Source organism: Ptiloglossa arizonensis, chromosome 4 (assembly GCF_051014685.1).
Source record: "Ptiloglossa arizonensis isolate GNS036 chromosome 4, iyPtiAriz1_principal, whole genome shotgun sequence".
NCBI lineage: Eukaryota > Metazoa > Arthropoda > Insecta > Hymenoptera > Colletidae > Ptiloglossa > Ptiloglossa arizonensis.
The window spans coordinates 14325699-14341561 of NC_135051.1; the positions used below are offsets into that span (position 1 = coordinate 14325699).

Here is a 15863-nt window from a genome sequence, read left to right on the forward strand (position 1 = left end):
CGGTGGATGTGTAAGATAGTAAACATCTAATTTTTAAAGAAAGAACTTCTTCAGTGCGATTCGATACTTATGCACAACCATGTGTACGCAAGACTACGTGCAGACGTAGTAGGAACTAATGGACATCGAAGATCAGTGTTTTGATCATCGTTGCACCTATAGGTATTTTGCAGATTCGATAATATACACACACATATATATACATGTAGTATGTAAATCAAGCGTTCATACGTATAAGCAGTGCGGTGCCCCGATAGCGCGGTAGTACCGTACGCAGATCGAGTGCGTGTGTGACTTCCCTCGTTGGAGAAATGTCGTCGGCACTCGTGGCCGCGAAATAAACGACGAAACATGTCCGGACCGATAGTCAGTCGTGCACAGACACCCGGCGGTGATGTTCAAATAGGTGCAACGGTGGTTTGCGTAGTTTGTCACAGAACTGACAAGCTGTTAAGGTGTTCACGGTGCAAGGCCGTCTTCTATTGCACCAAAGAGCACCAAAGGTGGGATTGGAAACGTCATAAAGAATTTTGTGCTACTCATTCTGTGCGATCGATTGTGCCAGATACAGTTTCGACTGCTAATAAAAATTCCATTCTGAAGTCTACGAAGAAGGATTCCTCTCTTAGAAATTGCCAAGTCTCAAATACACCAGTGGTTTCTAACCTAAACGAAAAGCCAGTGTCAGAAACAACGCGGGGATCGAATACTGTACCGAAAGTGAATCATAACGTGAAACATCTTGAAGGTACCTAAAATTCAATCTTGCTTTCTTCATTTCCTTTTGTGCGAAGTGTGTCGAATTTTGAATTTTATTATTATTGATTATTTTGTACAGAATAAATGTTTTACTCTGTAAGAAGAATTAGAATTAAATAAAATATGTTCAAATACTATTCTATTTGTATGAAATTTCTGAAATCCTACTCAGAAATACTATTTTATTTATATTGTTGTGAAAATAGATTAACAATTATATTTCAACTAATTTGTTCGAGAGAAATATATCTGCATTTGAGTGGTATTTGATGAAGTATTATATTAAATTATGTATGAGAAAACAAATGAAGATAAAACAATGGAACTTTCTTTTTCGAATAGTCAGAAATCTAATAAAGATATTTTATTTTGATTTATATTTTTAAACTGTCAAATAAAATCTTCTTTTCCATTTTGAAACAGTTTAAATATCCTAATGGTAAAAATAAAGTTAATGTGAAATCTAAATCAGATTTAAGTAATTTTACAGTAAAAGTATTTTATAGTTTGGCTATTGTTTTATTTGTCAAATGTTTGTCTTGTTTTTGATAGCATAGTCTATATATTCGTTGTTGATGAATTATAATGCTGTGTAGAACAAATATTTTACTATTTAAGTATATTGTCTTTTCTTTATTGGATTAAAAATGATGTATTTCATTACATTGCTTCCAGGAATTAATAAACAAGAAGAAGAAATAAAAGGACAATCAGAGAATAAAGAAAGTCAGAATCCCAAGAGGAAACTCAATAGTACTAAGGCAAAAGGAACTCGTAATAGCAGAGCGGATGGGTGGACTTCTCCTATAACATACGAGGGAAGTTCTGAAGATACAATCCTTGGGGCTAGAGCAGAATTATTGAATCCTGTCCTAGAAAGTTCAAGAATTCTTGATAACCTTCAAGATAATGAATTAGACATGCCTACACACCATCATAACGGTATGAAGAACTTCCCAGAGGTTCATTTGACTCGCGAGGAGGAACTTTTACCACCTTTCCTTCATAAAAACCGAAATAATCTTGAAGAACTGATAGACGAGATTTGTAGAAACGTGATTAGAGATATGGATGAATATGGTGTATGCGTGGTAGACAATTTTCTAGGCACAGAGAAAGGTCTTGCAGTGTTAAACGAAGTTTTAAATATGTACAGTGCTGGATTATTTAAGGATGGACAGTTGGTTTCTAATAAAGCAGGTGCAAATGATTTAAAAACAATTCGTGGTGATCAAATAACGTGGCTAGATGGGAAAGAAAAACAATGTCAAAATATTGGAATGCTTATATCTCAAGTTGATGCTATCATTATGAGGGCAAATAAAATGCGAAACAATGGAAAGATGGGAAATTATACAATCAATGGAAGAACAAAGGTAAACAATTATGTTTTCACTAGATTCAAAAATTGTATTGAATCTGCATAATTTATTTAAACTATAATTGTTCGTTTTGAATGATATTTTACTATTATGTAGTGCTTTGTTTGTGTTGCATATAAAATGAATTAGCTTTGTCAAAGTTTATGTTTGCACTATTTGTTGTAACACTTACGTGTACAGTAATAAGGTACTTAACTAAAATATATTTTGCTAAATTGATGTACCCCAGAATTGACAGTAAAATGGTAGATTTTAAACAAATATTTTCTTTTTCTTTTAAGCATGCAATATAATATTAATGTAGTTAGTAGTTTGCGTTATAAACATTTTTCCATTTATAGTTAAATCGATAGATTTAAATTATGTTATGTCGGTTATGCGTAAAATATCGATTTGTCGAACGCATAATCGAATAAAGTCGTTAATTAATTTCCAGAATGCTTTGACAAGGCAACACTTCTTTTACAAACATAGCTCATGATATCGAATATCAGGTATAAAATTAGATCGTCGAATTCGAATGAGCGCATCAAATTTTAAATTACATTAGTGAAAAAGCAGTTGCGTACGATTATCCCGATTATATTTAATATTAAAAATCTTTGTGTACATAGTTTTCTGAACACATTACGCATAATGCATCATAATTCGGATGTTTTAGAAGCATCGTACATTTTATTACAGGAAACGAATACCCGCAGTGTCGCATATATTTCTAAAAGAAAAAAAAAAAAAAAAAAAGAAAATGTATCGATCGTGCGAACGAATACACTCGTTACGAGTTTTTTCCTTGATTTCGATTTTACGGAAAATCGTTATAAACGTAAATAGTGGGACACGTTGACATTTATTTTCGAATAATAATTATATTTCAAAGAGTATTAACTGTACAGTGACACAATTACGCAAGATCGATGAAACATAGTTCCTTGTAAAGTTTCAGGGGAACAAACTATTGTTTTCCGCAATGTCTGTCGTAATCGAGTTAGTCACGTTTTCCTGATTTTGTCATGGAGCTCCAATGAATGATGCCACTGATTGTGAATGTTCAGTATCGGTTAGAAAGAACATCGCGTTCCCGTGAACATCGGCGTTTAATCTCGTAGGCGTCGGAGAGATGGTGAGAAAGAGAGGGAGGAGAGACACTGGTAGGCAGAGAAGGTCAGGATCCCGAAATTGCAACGATCTTTCGGGGAGCTCGAGTACCAAATGAGCGAGCCGAGACGAGAGTGGGAACACACGTAGTGCAGTCGGTCACGTACACCGTATGGTTGGCTCACTCGACGTTATCTCTTTCTCTTTCTCGTGCAGGCTCTCCCTTTCGTCTCTTATTCCAGAAGGCAACCTGCGTCTAATGAGCGTTCTTCTCGATTACACGTCTCATCTTTTGTAAACAGTACCACGATCGCGCGGTACAGGTGAAACGAGGCTATATCGACGAAAAACTAGACGGGAAAAACACCACTGGTCCGTCGTACGCCGCGAGCATATGTGTACTCAGTTATTTTTGTAACTATCGAAGACAAAGAACTTGTTTATGCGACAATTGTTTGGTTTCGGATGGAGAATGTAACGGCGGGGTCGAATTTTTCTTTCCAATCGTTAGTTGCGAAATTTTTAATGTCAAGTTCCTTACTTTTAATCAAACTGTATATTTTTTATCGAATCTATCGTACACTGCATACGTACTTTGAGCGATACCTTCACGGTGCATCGCTACGAACACAGATCCATAGTTTTTAGACCGTAGGACGGTGGATCTTAACTGTTCTTTTGCAATACATTGATAAAACGATCGCTAAGAATCATTATCATAAGTTGACGCAATGACGAATTTTTAATAATAAGATCGATATAACGAAAACCGTGTACTCCGAGTGAAAAAGAAAAGGAACGTAGCACCGAATTAATTTCTGTAGCTAATTATCCGATTAAAAATTCAACCGTATCGTCAAGTTTCTCCTCCAAGATTGAGCAACTTCTTTCTATAGAAACAATAGTCTAGCAAATAATTAAGTACATATTTTCAAATCAGGCACGATGATACATTTCGTCGTTGGCTTATTTATAGTTCCCGAGAAAACATTCGGTAAACTTCGAATTAATGAAATATTTAATTAGGAGTTCTATCTATACAGTGTTTCTTCCTTTGAAATTTCTCCTTGCGTTCGGTTATGTGCTTTTACTTCACGTGTCGTCTTCTATGCCAAAGCAGTAATTGGTGTGTAATTGATCTTTTCTTCGGTCACACGACAACTTGTCTTTTGTAGACGAAATTCAAATCGTGTTATTCGGATGAAATGGGTTCGATTAAGCGAGGAATCTAAAAAAAAAAAAAATGAAAACGAGACATTGGTGGCAGTTACATCGGAGTTCGTCGATTTTGAAAATACATTATTTATGCATTCCGTCGGTGTTCTACTTATAGCTTGCAAGAAAATATTCGGTACGCTTCGAATTCTGTATTGTTTCAATCTAAATTTACTGGTCTATCGGAGGATGCAGTCAGTAGGTATCTATCGTTCTTTTGAAACTTCTGTTTTCCAAACTGAATGGAACATGGCAGAGAACAACAACATCGGTATTGTACAAACACATACAGTGTGTAGTCTACAGAGTGCTCTTAAAATACATCCACTTGCGGGCGAAGTTTGAGTCACCAATGATAAAAAAAAAAAAAAAAATGCTACAAGTTTCAAACATGTCGTGCTTTTCAATGAACGTGTCATAGTAACCTTTTATCTTGAACCAATGTCTATAAGAAAACTGAGAAATAATATTGCTCGCGATACGTTGTTGCGTAGGATTACAATGAATTTTAGAAAAATTCGTAATCTTCGTACATGGCTCTCTACTCCTACTACAAAAGAAGGTATGGCGGGATCGATATTGATAGGAAGAGATAGTATACTGATTAAGCTGTCGATTGATGCGGGCTTGATTAGAAACTAGCACCACAGAATATTTGTGTCCTTAGAAATCGAATCAATAAACACAACAAATTAAACGTAACACTGACGAGGTAAATTGGCTCTGGTTGTGTCAAAATTGCATGTTCGTACATAAATATATTCAGATACACTTGTATCCATTTATCGATTATTTAATATTTTGTTGGACCATCTTTGTCTCTGATAATATTTCGTCGACTATCTGAAGCGATATAAACTCGAAGTATACTTTCGGTTTGTATCGTTTGAAATCTCCTCTAATTTCTATTTCAATATTTTCTGCTTCTTCTTCGACATTTTTCACCCTATGCTGATAGAGAGTTTTTAAAGCAGATGGCAATGAATACATACGTATTTAGGAAGTCAATTTATATCGATTTGTGGTGAGGGTTTTTGTCGAGAAATTCTCGACGTGCGTCCAAAATAGCAAAAGTGTGTTAAATGGTGTATCGAAATATTCGTTCGCATAGGATTAATCTTCTTTCAAATTCTGCTCGTAAGTGTTATATGCAAATCACACTGAAAGTGAAGTGTTCTTATTAACGTAGAACGTTAACAGTTATCATTTCTTCGCAGTATGAATTGTAGTCGTTTGTACAGAAAATCGTGCATCTTTCTTACTTGTGTACTGGTTTCCATAAAATACACTACATACATAAACGTAACGTATTTGTAACGCATGTAGAAACATTTTGCATTTATTTTTAATAACTCGTGACTAATCCTTCAATCGTTAAAATTATCCAGTGAGTGTATTTTTGGAGTAGGATAAATTTATAAGTGTTAATGTATACATAGTGCCCTAACAGAAACAGGACATTTAATTGTCTCCTTTACATTTGTTACGAAAAATTCTTCCAATTGTAATTTGAATGGTTCCACAGGTTGAATACGGGATAATAAAAGATTTTGTTTCAAAGCCAATTTTCAAGGTCATCGATATTATTCACACAAAAAAATACATTTTTGTCTTCCACATCTTATCGCAGACATTGATGATTATTCAGTTATGCACACATTGTGATTTTGAACACTAAGAGAAACGAGCAAACTTTGAAACAGCATTAGTACGGTCAATGAGCTGATTATTAATTTCAACTTATTTTTAACTTACAAGGAGTGTTCCTTGTTACCATATATTTTGCTTCAGTTTTTCCTCTTACTTCGAGAAACGTGACGTGATATATTTATCGATACAGTGATCGATGGCCTTCGTAATACGAAGGAAAGTATACCTTGTACACATCCGTACTATGTTGATAAACGAGATTATGCACATTCACAAATCACATTCTGTCATCTACCTACAGATGACCTACAGATTCGAAGAAAACACGTTTTATGCTTAATTTTAAATGTTGAAGTTCAAGGTCAGCTTAAGGTCATACTCCTTGTACGATAAGTACACACGAGTGTCTGCTACGAAATGTAAAAGAGAAAAATGTGTGCTTTTGTGTGAAAAAATATTTGTAGCCATGAACAATTCTCGTTGTACCGTATTTATCCTTTGAAATCGTTCAAATTTTGTCCGAATCATTTTCCCATTGAAAAAGAAGGTGATAGGTGTCCTGTTTGTGGTTTCTGAAAGAATTATGTTCAGAAAAATTAAAATTAGTAGTAAGAAACAGTAATATAAATATTACAAGATTGTGTGTAATGTGATTTTTAAATACTAAGTAAGATTTTCACGGTCGTCCATTTTTAAATTCATCTAGTCTTTGATTCGTGTAATATAAATAACACGAATAACTAGTCAACTCTCATTTGAATCTGGATAAAAGTTTACAAAATAACGGTTGTGTAGTTACGATGTAGTTCACGTTTATGTAAATTTAATAACTTTCTTCTTCGTCGAAATGATGAAAAAACCGTTGCAACGAGAAACAAAGCGTCGAATGATTTCATAGCGCGAGTGAGATGTGATATTTTTTACCAAAGTTATCTTCCTTCGGAGTAATCAAGGTCACCAATGTTTCTTCAACGGGAAGATATTTCGTTAATGTACGTTCACCATCTTACGAAACGTACATATTGAATTTTTTACATAATTTATGTAAATCTTAGCCTCGGGAGGTACCAGGGGAAAGGAGTAATGATATCAAAAAAGCGAACAATTTAGCGAAACTTTGCTCGTAGACGAACAAAGAGTCGTCGTGTATTGATTGTATTATACATCGTGCCAGACGTTCAAATTGATCAGGATTTTATTTCGATTTCTCTTCGAATTAGTTATATGTTGTATTAATTAGTTTAATCGATAAAGAACATTTTAATGGTTTCGTACGGCGAGTATCGTGTCCCGATGATATTCCATCGAATAACGAAAACGAGAAATACCATCGTTCTTCACGGATGTTACTCAACTGTCATCGATTGCAGCAAGTAGTGCTTATTTTTTTTCCCCCATTTAATATCGATACATAGAATTCGCTTTGTACGATAACCCTTTTCAACGATCGTGACTAACGCGTTTGCGTCCGGCCGTTCACTTTCGATTAAATCCTTACAAGCGGCCGGTTGCATCTCGCTCTTTAACCTTGATGAAGGTGAAAGAATCGCCGAGGTGCGATATACATATGCATTTGTGCATGCATACGTACAGTTCCTCGGATGAGAGCGTGCCAATCGTCTGGGGACGAATTTATTCGTCTCTTGCGACGTTTTCACGAGGGTATTTACCGTTGCTTGTTGACTCTCTGATCGGCTCTAAGGAATACCTTCCGTGTAATTTGTAATTGTAATGGCACCGTGTTAGAGGCGACGTGTTTGTAAGAAGTGTGGCTCGAAAACGACGAGAATAGAACGGAAGAGAATTTAAGGTTTTTCTTTTCGCAATGCACGCGTTCGCATTTGGTAGGTCAGTTTTCTCTAACTCTGTTACACGATTCGTTCGTGGCTGATTTTTTCTTTTGTTTTTTTTTACCGAAGAACGCGTTTATCGTGAAATTGACTAATGCTACGAACACTTTAGGCCAGTGGCGCGCAATTTCTACGCTAATAAAATAAATTACTTTTTACTGGTCAAATTTCAGCTCGAGACGAAATGATATATTTTTATTCAATAGAATGTGAAGTACATACATATATGTGTACAGATTGGAGGAAAACGTGTGTAAGGTAAATTTGAATGTCAGAATTAGATACAAACTCTTCAATGTTTGGCTTTAATGAAGTTGTAACAAAAGTTGCATAATATTATTCAGACTTTCATATTCCAACTGTTTCCTGGTTCTATCTTTATTCGTGTTCATAACTGAAAAATATTGTTCGCAAATGTAAATGGATACTGAAAAAGAAACGCATTATTCAAAATATTTGGATAAGAGTTTGGAGTTACATGTTTGTAAAATGTTGAGATAGCTTCTGGTTTGAGTTACGAACGAAACAAATTAGAGCTTTGAACATCAATGATTTCTAGTTGGATTTTCGAACGAATTTCATGAAGAAGGAATTAGAGAAAATATTTTAAATAGGAGTATAAATCTCTCAAGAAATCAGTCTGCCGTAGGAACTTATTTATGTTGCACCAACATATTTTGCCAAAAAGGAACACGAGCAAATTGTTTTTTGCTTATTTGTGTCTTGACAAGTAGTGATATAATATAAAAGCTAATTTACTACATGACGTTCTCCTTGCAATTTTATATTTAATTCGTTCGAAAATTGAATTTTTGAAAACTTTAGATTACATTTTCACTGAGAATTCTCAATAACAGCGACTACTACCTTTTTCTTCTGCAGAAATATTACTACTTGAGACTAGAGAAGAGACTATATTGTAGAAACGTCTTACAACATCTATTCTCAAGTATCTTACGCAAAGAAGACAAACTGTATCTTTAAAATTCTTCTAGACAGGAAAAAATGTAAAGAGTAAAGTTAAATTGTTTAGAATGGAGCAGAATCTTATATTACTTTTGTGCATCTTTTTATGTATTAATGTACTTAAAAAATTCAAATGCACTTATTTCTTTTTATATCGGTTCCCATATTTTCGAATGCACCAATCGATGCACTTTTTTATTTTCTACAGGAAAATATGAAGGTCTTACTCGTACCTTAAAACTACTAGTTTAAAAGTTATTACGATTTAAAGTTTCTGTAGTTCATTTACTTACCGAAATTAATTTATACGCATTAACTGTTCTCGTTAAAGATTGACGCTATAACAAATGATTTAAGCATTTTCTTCATCTTCTTTTTTATATTGTTTAAGACACGAATTAAGTCTCCTTCAGTCATTTTTAATGTTCCCTCCAAAATACGTTGTTTGATGTTGGAAACTTTAAATTGCAATAACTTCTGAACTAGTAGTTTTAAGTAAGGCTTTTATATTTTCTTCTAGACAAGAAAAAAGTGGATCGATCGGTACTTTTAAAAGTTTGGGGTACTATATAAAAAAATAGGTGTAGTTGAATTCCTTAGATGCATTTAACTTTGCCTTATACCATTTTTCTCTCTACAAACGCTTTAAAAATGTAGCTCGTAAATAAGTGTCAAATAATGAGACAAGAAAAAAACGCACGTTGGTATTTATTGGCAATTATCTGCTATAAAACAGGAGAAGTAATCACGCTCCGTAGCTCGCAAACGGTTAATAAGTAATGAAAATAGAATAATGTATAGGGAAGTTGCTTATAAAAATTAAGTTAAAGGGTAGTTAAAAGTATTGCGGTCTCGGGAATATTTCATAAATTACATCTTCATATTTTTCGTATAAATGTTTGAATTTATTTTAAATTTTATTTTGCAGGCAGTTGTTTACACTTGTTTTCTTAAACTTACAGAAGTTTGTATGTCTCAGATTGTACTTTATGTAAACAAGCACACGTCAGAATCCGTAACATAGAAAGTAAAGAAAAATTACGAAAAATTTGATAGATCTTCGAGGACGTTATTTTTACTTTAAAGTTTCCATCTACTGAAAAGAATAAAAATGTTGCTATTTTTTAGATTCTTTTAAATCTACCGATTAGTCGTATACCTGGAATATTGTATAATATAAATTGTCAAGCGTAAGATTTATCGCGATCCTATTGAACTTGAGTGGTATCATTTTTTAGATCTCAGAAACACGTGACAATATTCATACTTCCTCGTTTCAAATTTTAACTGTATACATCTTTTGAATAACTTTGTGCACATAAAGCAATATAATTTATATTTTTAAAAACATATAATTTTATGACAATCATTAACTCTAAACCAAAATCTATCATTTATTTTGAATAAGTTCTTTTTTGTTTTCAACATACCATACGTGTCGTTTGTTGTATTTAACAAATAAATACTGGAAAGAATAGCATAAGCAGGCATTCGTACAAATTCTTTTTATTTTATTAAGATATCTTGAAAAGATAATAATATATTTTTAAATTCCAACTGTTAAAATTTTGTGATACTATATATGTAATCTGGAAGTACGATATATGCTCTTTTATATAGTGACGTTTATAATAATGTGAGTGCTAGTTAATTGTATCTTTATTTCAGACATATGTCGTATAAATTTTTAAAAATTTTACAGTTTTATTGTCCAACAAGTTTTCTAATACTTGTTGGTTATAAAAATATAAAATAAAGCAAAATGATAACCTTGATAACAAAAGGAGTCCTATTTTATTTTTCGTTATCGATAAATATATTATTATATTATAGTTCAGAGTACAAGTTTTATAACAGTGACAAATACAAGCATTTCATATTATATTTTACTTGTCGCGGAAGAATATTAAATAACTATGAAAAATGTTAATCATTTGTAGAAATAGAGTGTCAAGGACATTTTTACTCCAAAGTTCATTATTACGAAATATGACAATAGGAATTACTGATAAAAGTTTAAAAGCAGAACATACAAGCACTTGGTAACACGTTACGCTCTTAACATTTTTGAGATTTTGCAGTTTATGACACACGACTATATTCGTGTTTATACGTTTGAAGTAATTTTAGCTCAGCAACGATGCAGTTTTCCTTGTTTATCCTCCAAAATAATTCTAGGGCGAAAACTACATTGATTATTCTCGTGCATATGTTTTACACAGAATCAGGAACATGGAAATAAACTCTATAAACAATTTTCAAGATAACCGAAATTCAATGCAAATAGTTGCCTGTACAGCGAACAACTGTTCACAACAATTCTGTTTCAATTAGTGACTCATGGAAGAGAAATATTTTCCTTATTCGAGGTTCAATAAATACGTATGTTTTGCTTTCAGTTCCACGAAACACATGCAATTACTTTAACGGAAAACTTTTTCACGAGAATAACACGTAGCTCCTATTTTGTAGTCACATGTCGCGTTTCTGTTACTTCCAATGCATAGATCTGTTGTTTTGTAATCCTGGTGGAAAATTTTGTATCCGAGATAATTAACTCGCTTGTTTTCAATTTCAAACAAAGCATACGGAGATACCATTCATAGATACTCGTTCAAATTTCAAATAAACATTAAATGTTAGAAATTATTTTTTTTTTACGCGGAAGTGTTAAGGTAATCATAAACGCGATTTCATTTTTTTCTCCGTTTGGCCTGCAAGGCGTCAACTATCTTTTAAATAAAATTTTATTTGTAGATTATTGTTCGTTTTTCGTCCCTGCGATCACGAGTTCTCTACACTATTATTAACATTTGGTCTGTTAACACGATCTTCATAAATTCAGAAGACTGAGGTTCCAATTAATTATTAATGGGCAAAATATTTTTAAATTCTTCCTAAAGTATCGTAAAATCACAGTGTCATAAAATTTTGTTCATCGAAGAAGAAACAGTTATAAATTTGTATACTGGAAATTGATAAATTGTAAATATGGCAATATGTATCGCAAAGACAAAAATGTATAGTGTAATTGTCTCGAGTGTTTATTTGTGTCAGTAGCTTTTACATAGACGTTCAAATTTTCGAACTTTAATTTGTTTACAAAATGTACTTTCACGTGCACTACATTATGCAGATACTTGTAAACTTGAATAACCTGTCTGAATTCTTCGAAGCGGTTTCCACTTTATTGTAGTAAAAAAAGTATAACAATTCATTAAAAAAAAAGAAGTTGACCTTGAGATCATTTTGACGCCTCCGTTGAAAAAACAATTCTTTCATATGACGTCGTACATTGAATATTTTTATACGAACAGTTATTTCATCAATCTTCAATATAAATTATATCAATTATCGAGCACATGTATATATGTCTCACAAGTTCTCGCTTAAAATTCACAGTTCCTACTATTTTGCATTGTTCAGAAGAAAAAGTCTAGTTCTTTATTTTAAGAATAAAATGCAAAAAAAGATGGAAATTTTTATGAAAAAAATTCGAGTTTAATTTGATTCTACCTCAAAATTACAGCTTCTTTTGTGTCGTAATAATTTACGTTAAACAATAAGATAATACCTAACCGACTCCAGGTAGACATTAACAATCAGCATTTGATACTTTACACATGATTTTATTGACTACTTGTAAATAATTTCACGAAGATTGAATCATTTCAGTCAGTTCCTTTGATGCAAACAATACCTGTTGAAAATTTGTATTCAATGATGATGAATAACTACTTCGATACATTTTTCATTATTTTTTTATTCTAAATCGACCTTTAAGTTTCATGATATAGCCGGTACAAATTCAATGACAAATAGAGTGATGCAGTCAATAAAGTATGTCAAGAAGTAAATTCTTTTAATGATCACTATATAGGGTATTTCAGAATTATAAGTATACGTTCGAATGTTGTTACTGGGAGTCGTACAATGAAAGAAATTCCTTTCATTGAATTAGATGATTAATCGATGTAAAAGTTCACCATGACAGAAGCAATTAATTGTACTCACGTTCTCCGTAATAGCGCAAAAAGAATGATGACAAACGGTATTTAAATTATGACAAACGGTATTTAATATTTTGAGCACCTTTAATAAACAAAGATTTATTCTATGCATTAGCTTTTATGCATAATTAATAGTCAATCCAGTTTGTGTTTATAACTTATTAGTGTCACAATTAATCTGAATTTTTTTCGCGGAAATAAGATCCATTATTCATAAAGATACGAATGCGAGGTACAAGCAGTGTGATGAAATATGGTAGCGAACGTCATCACCACAGACGTTTTTAATTACTAGCGCTATCAGCACTCTGTATATTTATTTAAATTGTGTACATAAACTAATCGTCAGAAATTCACAGTCAGCGTCAAATCTTGCAATATGTTCCACACAAATTAGTTTGTTCATTGATCGATTTAAACGCGTTCGTTCAGTTCACGTACAACTGATAATTAAGGGTTATTGAGGAGAGGGTGGAACCAGGAAGAAGCAAGAAATGAGAAAACAACGGAGAAACAAATTAACCGAGTATAAAGTCGTTAGTATTTCAAAGAATACAAGACAGTAAAACGTTAAAAAGAGTTAAATATTATGTTTCTGAACGTAAACATTACAAATAATTAGTTCAATTCTCGGCAACATAATTTGGTAACACAATTTTAATTTCATTCGTCAAACGTTCATCGAACGATACCACTCACAATTATTCGACCATCGATCAGCACCATTGATTTCACAAAGAGTAGCGTTCTATTTACATAAATTTCAGTTTTTCTTGTATCACATTCGAAACGGTCGACGAATTTTTCTTCTTTACTAGTTGTAATCTAAAGCAGAGATCCCTACGCTATCGCGATATATACTTTTGCCGGGTTGTATTTTTTATCAGAGAAACGTGACAAGCTGCACGTAAAGTGTACAATATCGAATTTTTGTACCGAAGTTGCACTCCGTCTGTATCATATCGGCCAGTACCGGTCAATAAATTCAATTATCTGTAAAGATAACGAGGTCGCGATCCAAAGGAAATATTTCAAGCGGGAGTCATACATCTCTCAAGGTGTACGCGTACGGAAAATCACGTAATTACGGGCATTGAATTGTGCGGGTATAATTTATCCCGGTACTGAATAGTGTCTTTTCGCGTTCAATTCACTCGGATAATTCTGACGTAGATCGACGCCACGGAAATCCAGAAAGATAATAGCTAACTGATTGCACAGACGTTTCGGTGTTGCTTGAACGTTAAAACAACACGATGCTGTTACAACGCTCAGTATCAATTGTCATAGCTCAACACTCATTATCAATTGTCCCCCTCAAGGTGATCTAGTGGCGTACAATGGTCATTGAAAATTGTCAATATTGGACGAGTTTTGAAAAAAAAAAAAACACTGTTTCCAGTTCGGACTACACCGTTGAAGTTTCTGTCGTGGAACGTTTTCCCGCCTACATCTTTTACCATTTTAGCAGGCACAGTGAAAGGCACTCGCCATTCTGTAACATTGCTAAAGACCACGTAGCACCAGCGCCTTGCTCAGAGTAGACTGCAAACCTTTTCGTACATGTGATCGAAAAGACAGTTTCAAGAGAGAAATATGAGTATTTTGGGTGTCTTTAAGCGTGTAAGAATTTGAATTCTTTGCTCAAATATTTACGTGGAAAATTATAGTCGATCGACGATTATCCACCGATAAATTTTAAATGTAAACGTAGTTGTCCATTTCGGACGATCGTGTTGCATTTCTTTCATTTTTTTTTCATTTTTTTTTAATGTACCACTATTTATTTAGTATATTACGGAAATTTAACGATAAACGAAATTTTGCACGCTTTGCCTAAACGATAAATATACTGCAAAGATCACACGTACACATTATAGAACGTTTTATTGCGTTACGTATTTTTATTACATTTTAGAACCAAACGATTGCTTTTCACGATAAGTTTAATAAATACGAGTTACAAATTACATACACTTTTTTATTACGGAAACATCTATCTCTATATTTCCTTAGAGAGATAACGAGCCAATCATATATTTGTTTAGCGATCATTGAATAGCGCTTCCTCTTCTTGAATGCTCTATTCATGTTTCACTCTAAATATTGACGATTAATGATCCGACGTCGTAATTTAGTTTTTTTTAGAATTCGACGGACAATAATTAATACACTGTAACGAGAGTATCCGTTCTTAGCAATTAGTTTGTAAAATATGTTTCTCGTGAGTTTTCTCCCATGACGCGTATAAAATGTGTTAACAATTTAATAACTATGCAGAGTAGCGGAGAAAAAGATAAAGAATAGCCGGTTAACATAGATCTGTCAATTAACTTCTAGGAGTATACAGACAATTTAGTTTATTTGTGAAAGTCAGTGCTTTGCAAACTACACGTAGCAGCGTACAGTTTAATCTGCAGTATTTTCTTCTCTTGCGAAATTCTTGTGTATTTAACGTTATCTGTAACAACGGTAATTAATAATGTGCCACTAATATAAGAACAGTAATATTGTTCTACAAAAATTTCAAATATCTGTCGAAATGTTTCTACTTTGTAGAAGAGCGAAATAAAGATCTCACTAAAATTAAACATTCGTCTCTGTCTTGCTTCGTCTCATCAGAATTGATTCGCACATCCATTGAAATCGGTCGTGTCTCTTTTATCTTTCGTCGATTCTGTTTTTAGATCACCCTCTATTATTCCTTAGGTTTTTGTAACACGAGACGGTTATAGTAAAAAATTACGAAGCTGGAGTCTGTTTTTTGTACCGACTATTTATACACTTTTCAGTGAGTACCAGATGTCACGAATATTTCACCTGATAACGTACCTACTGTGAATACATTAGCGTTTCCGGTTTACGAAATAGAGGAAGAAGTTTAGCCAGAGTAGCACATGTTCCCTGGGCTACGTGAGAATGTTCACGGCAGGCAA

At 33.3% G+C, this 15863-nt stretch overlaps 1 protein-coding gene across 1 annotated transcript in view; it reads left to right on the forward strand.

The window, feature by feature from the left end:
- Hph (HIF prolyl hydroxylase) overlaps positions 1–15863 on the forward strand; it is a 26200-nt gene continuing 10337 nt past the window's right edge. The window contains exons 1-2 of the mRNA XM_076308818.1: positions 1–748; positions 1435–2135. Coding sequence (XP_076164933.1) covers positions 352–748; positions 1435–2135 — 1098 coding nt within the window. The 5' untranslated portion in view covers positions 1–351. The remainder of the gene's footprint in view (positions 749–1434; positions 2136–15863) is intronic.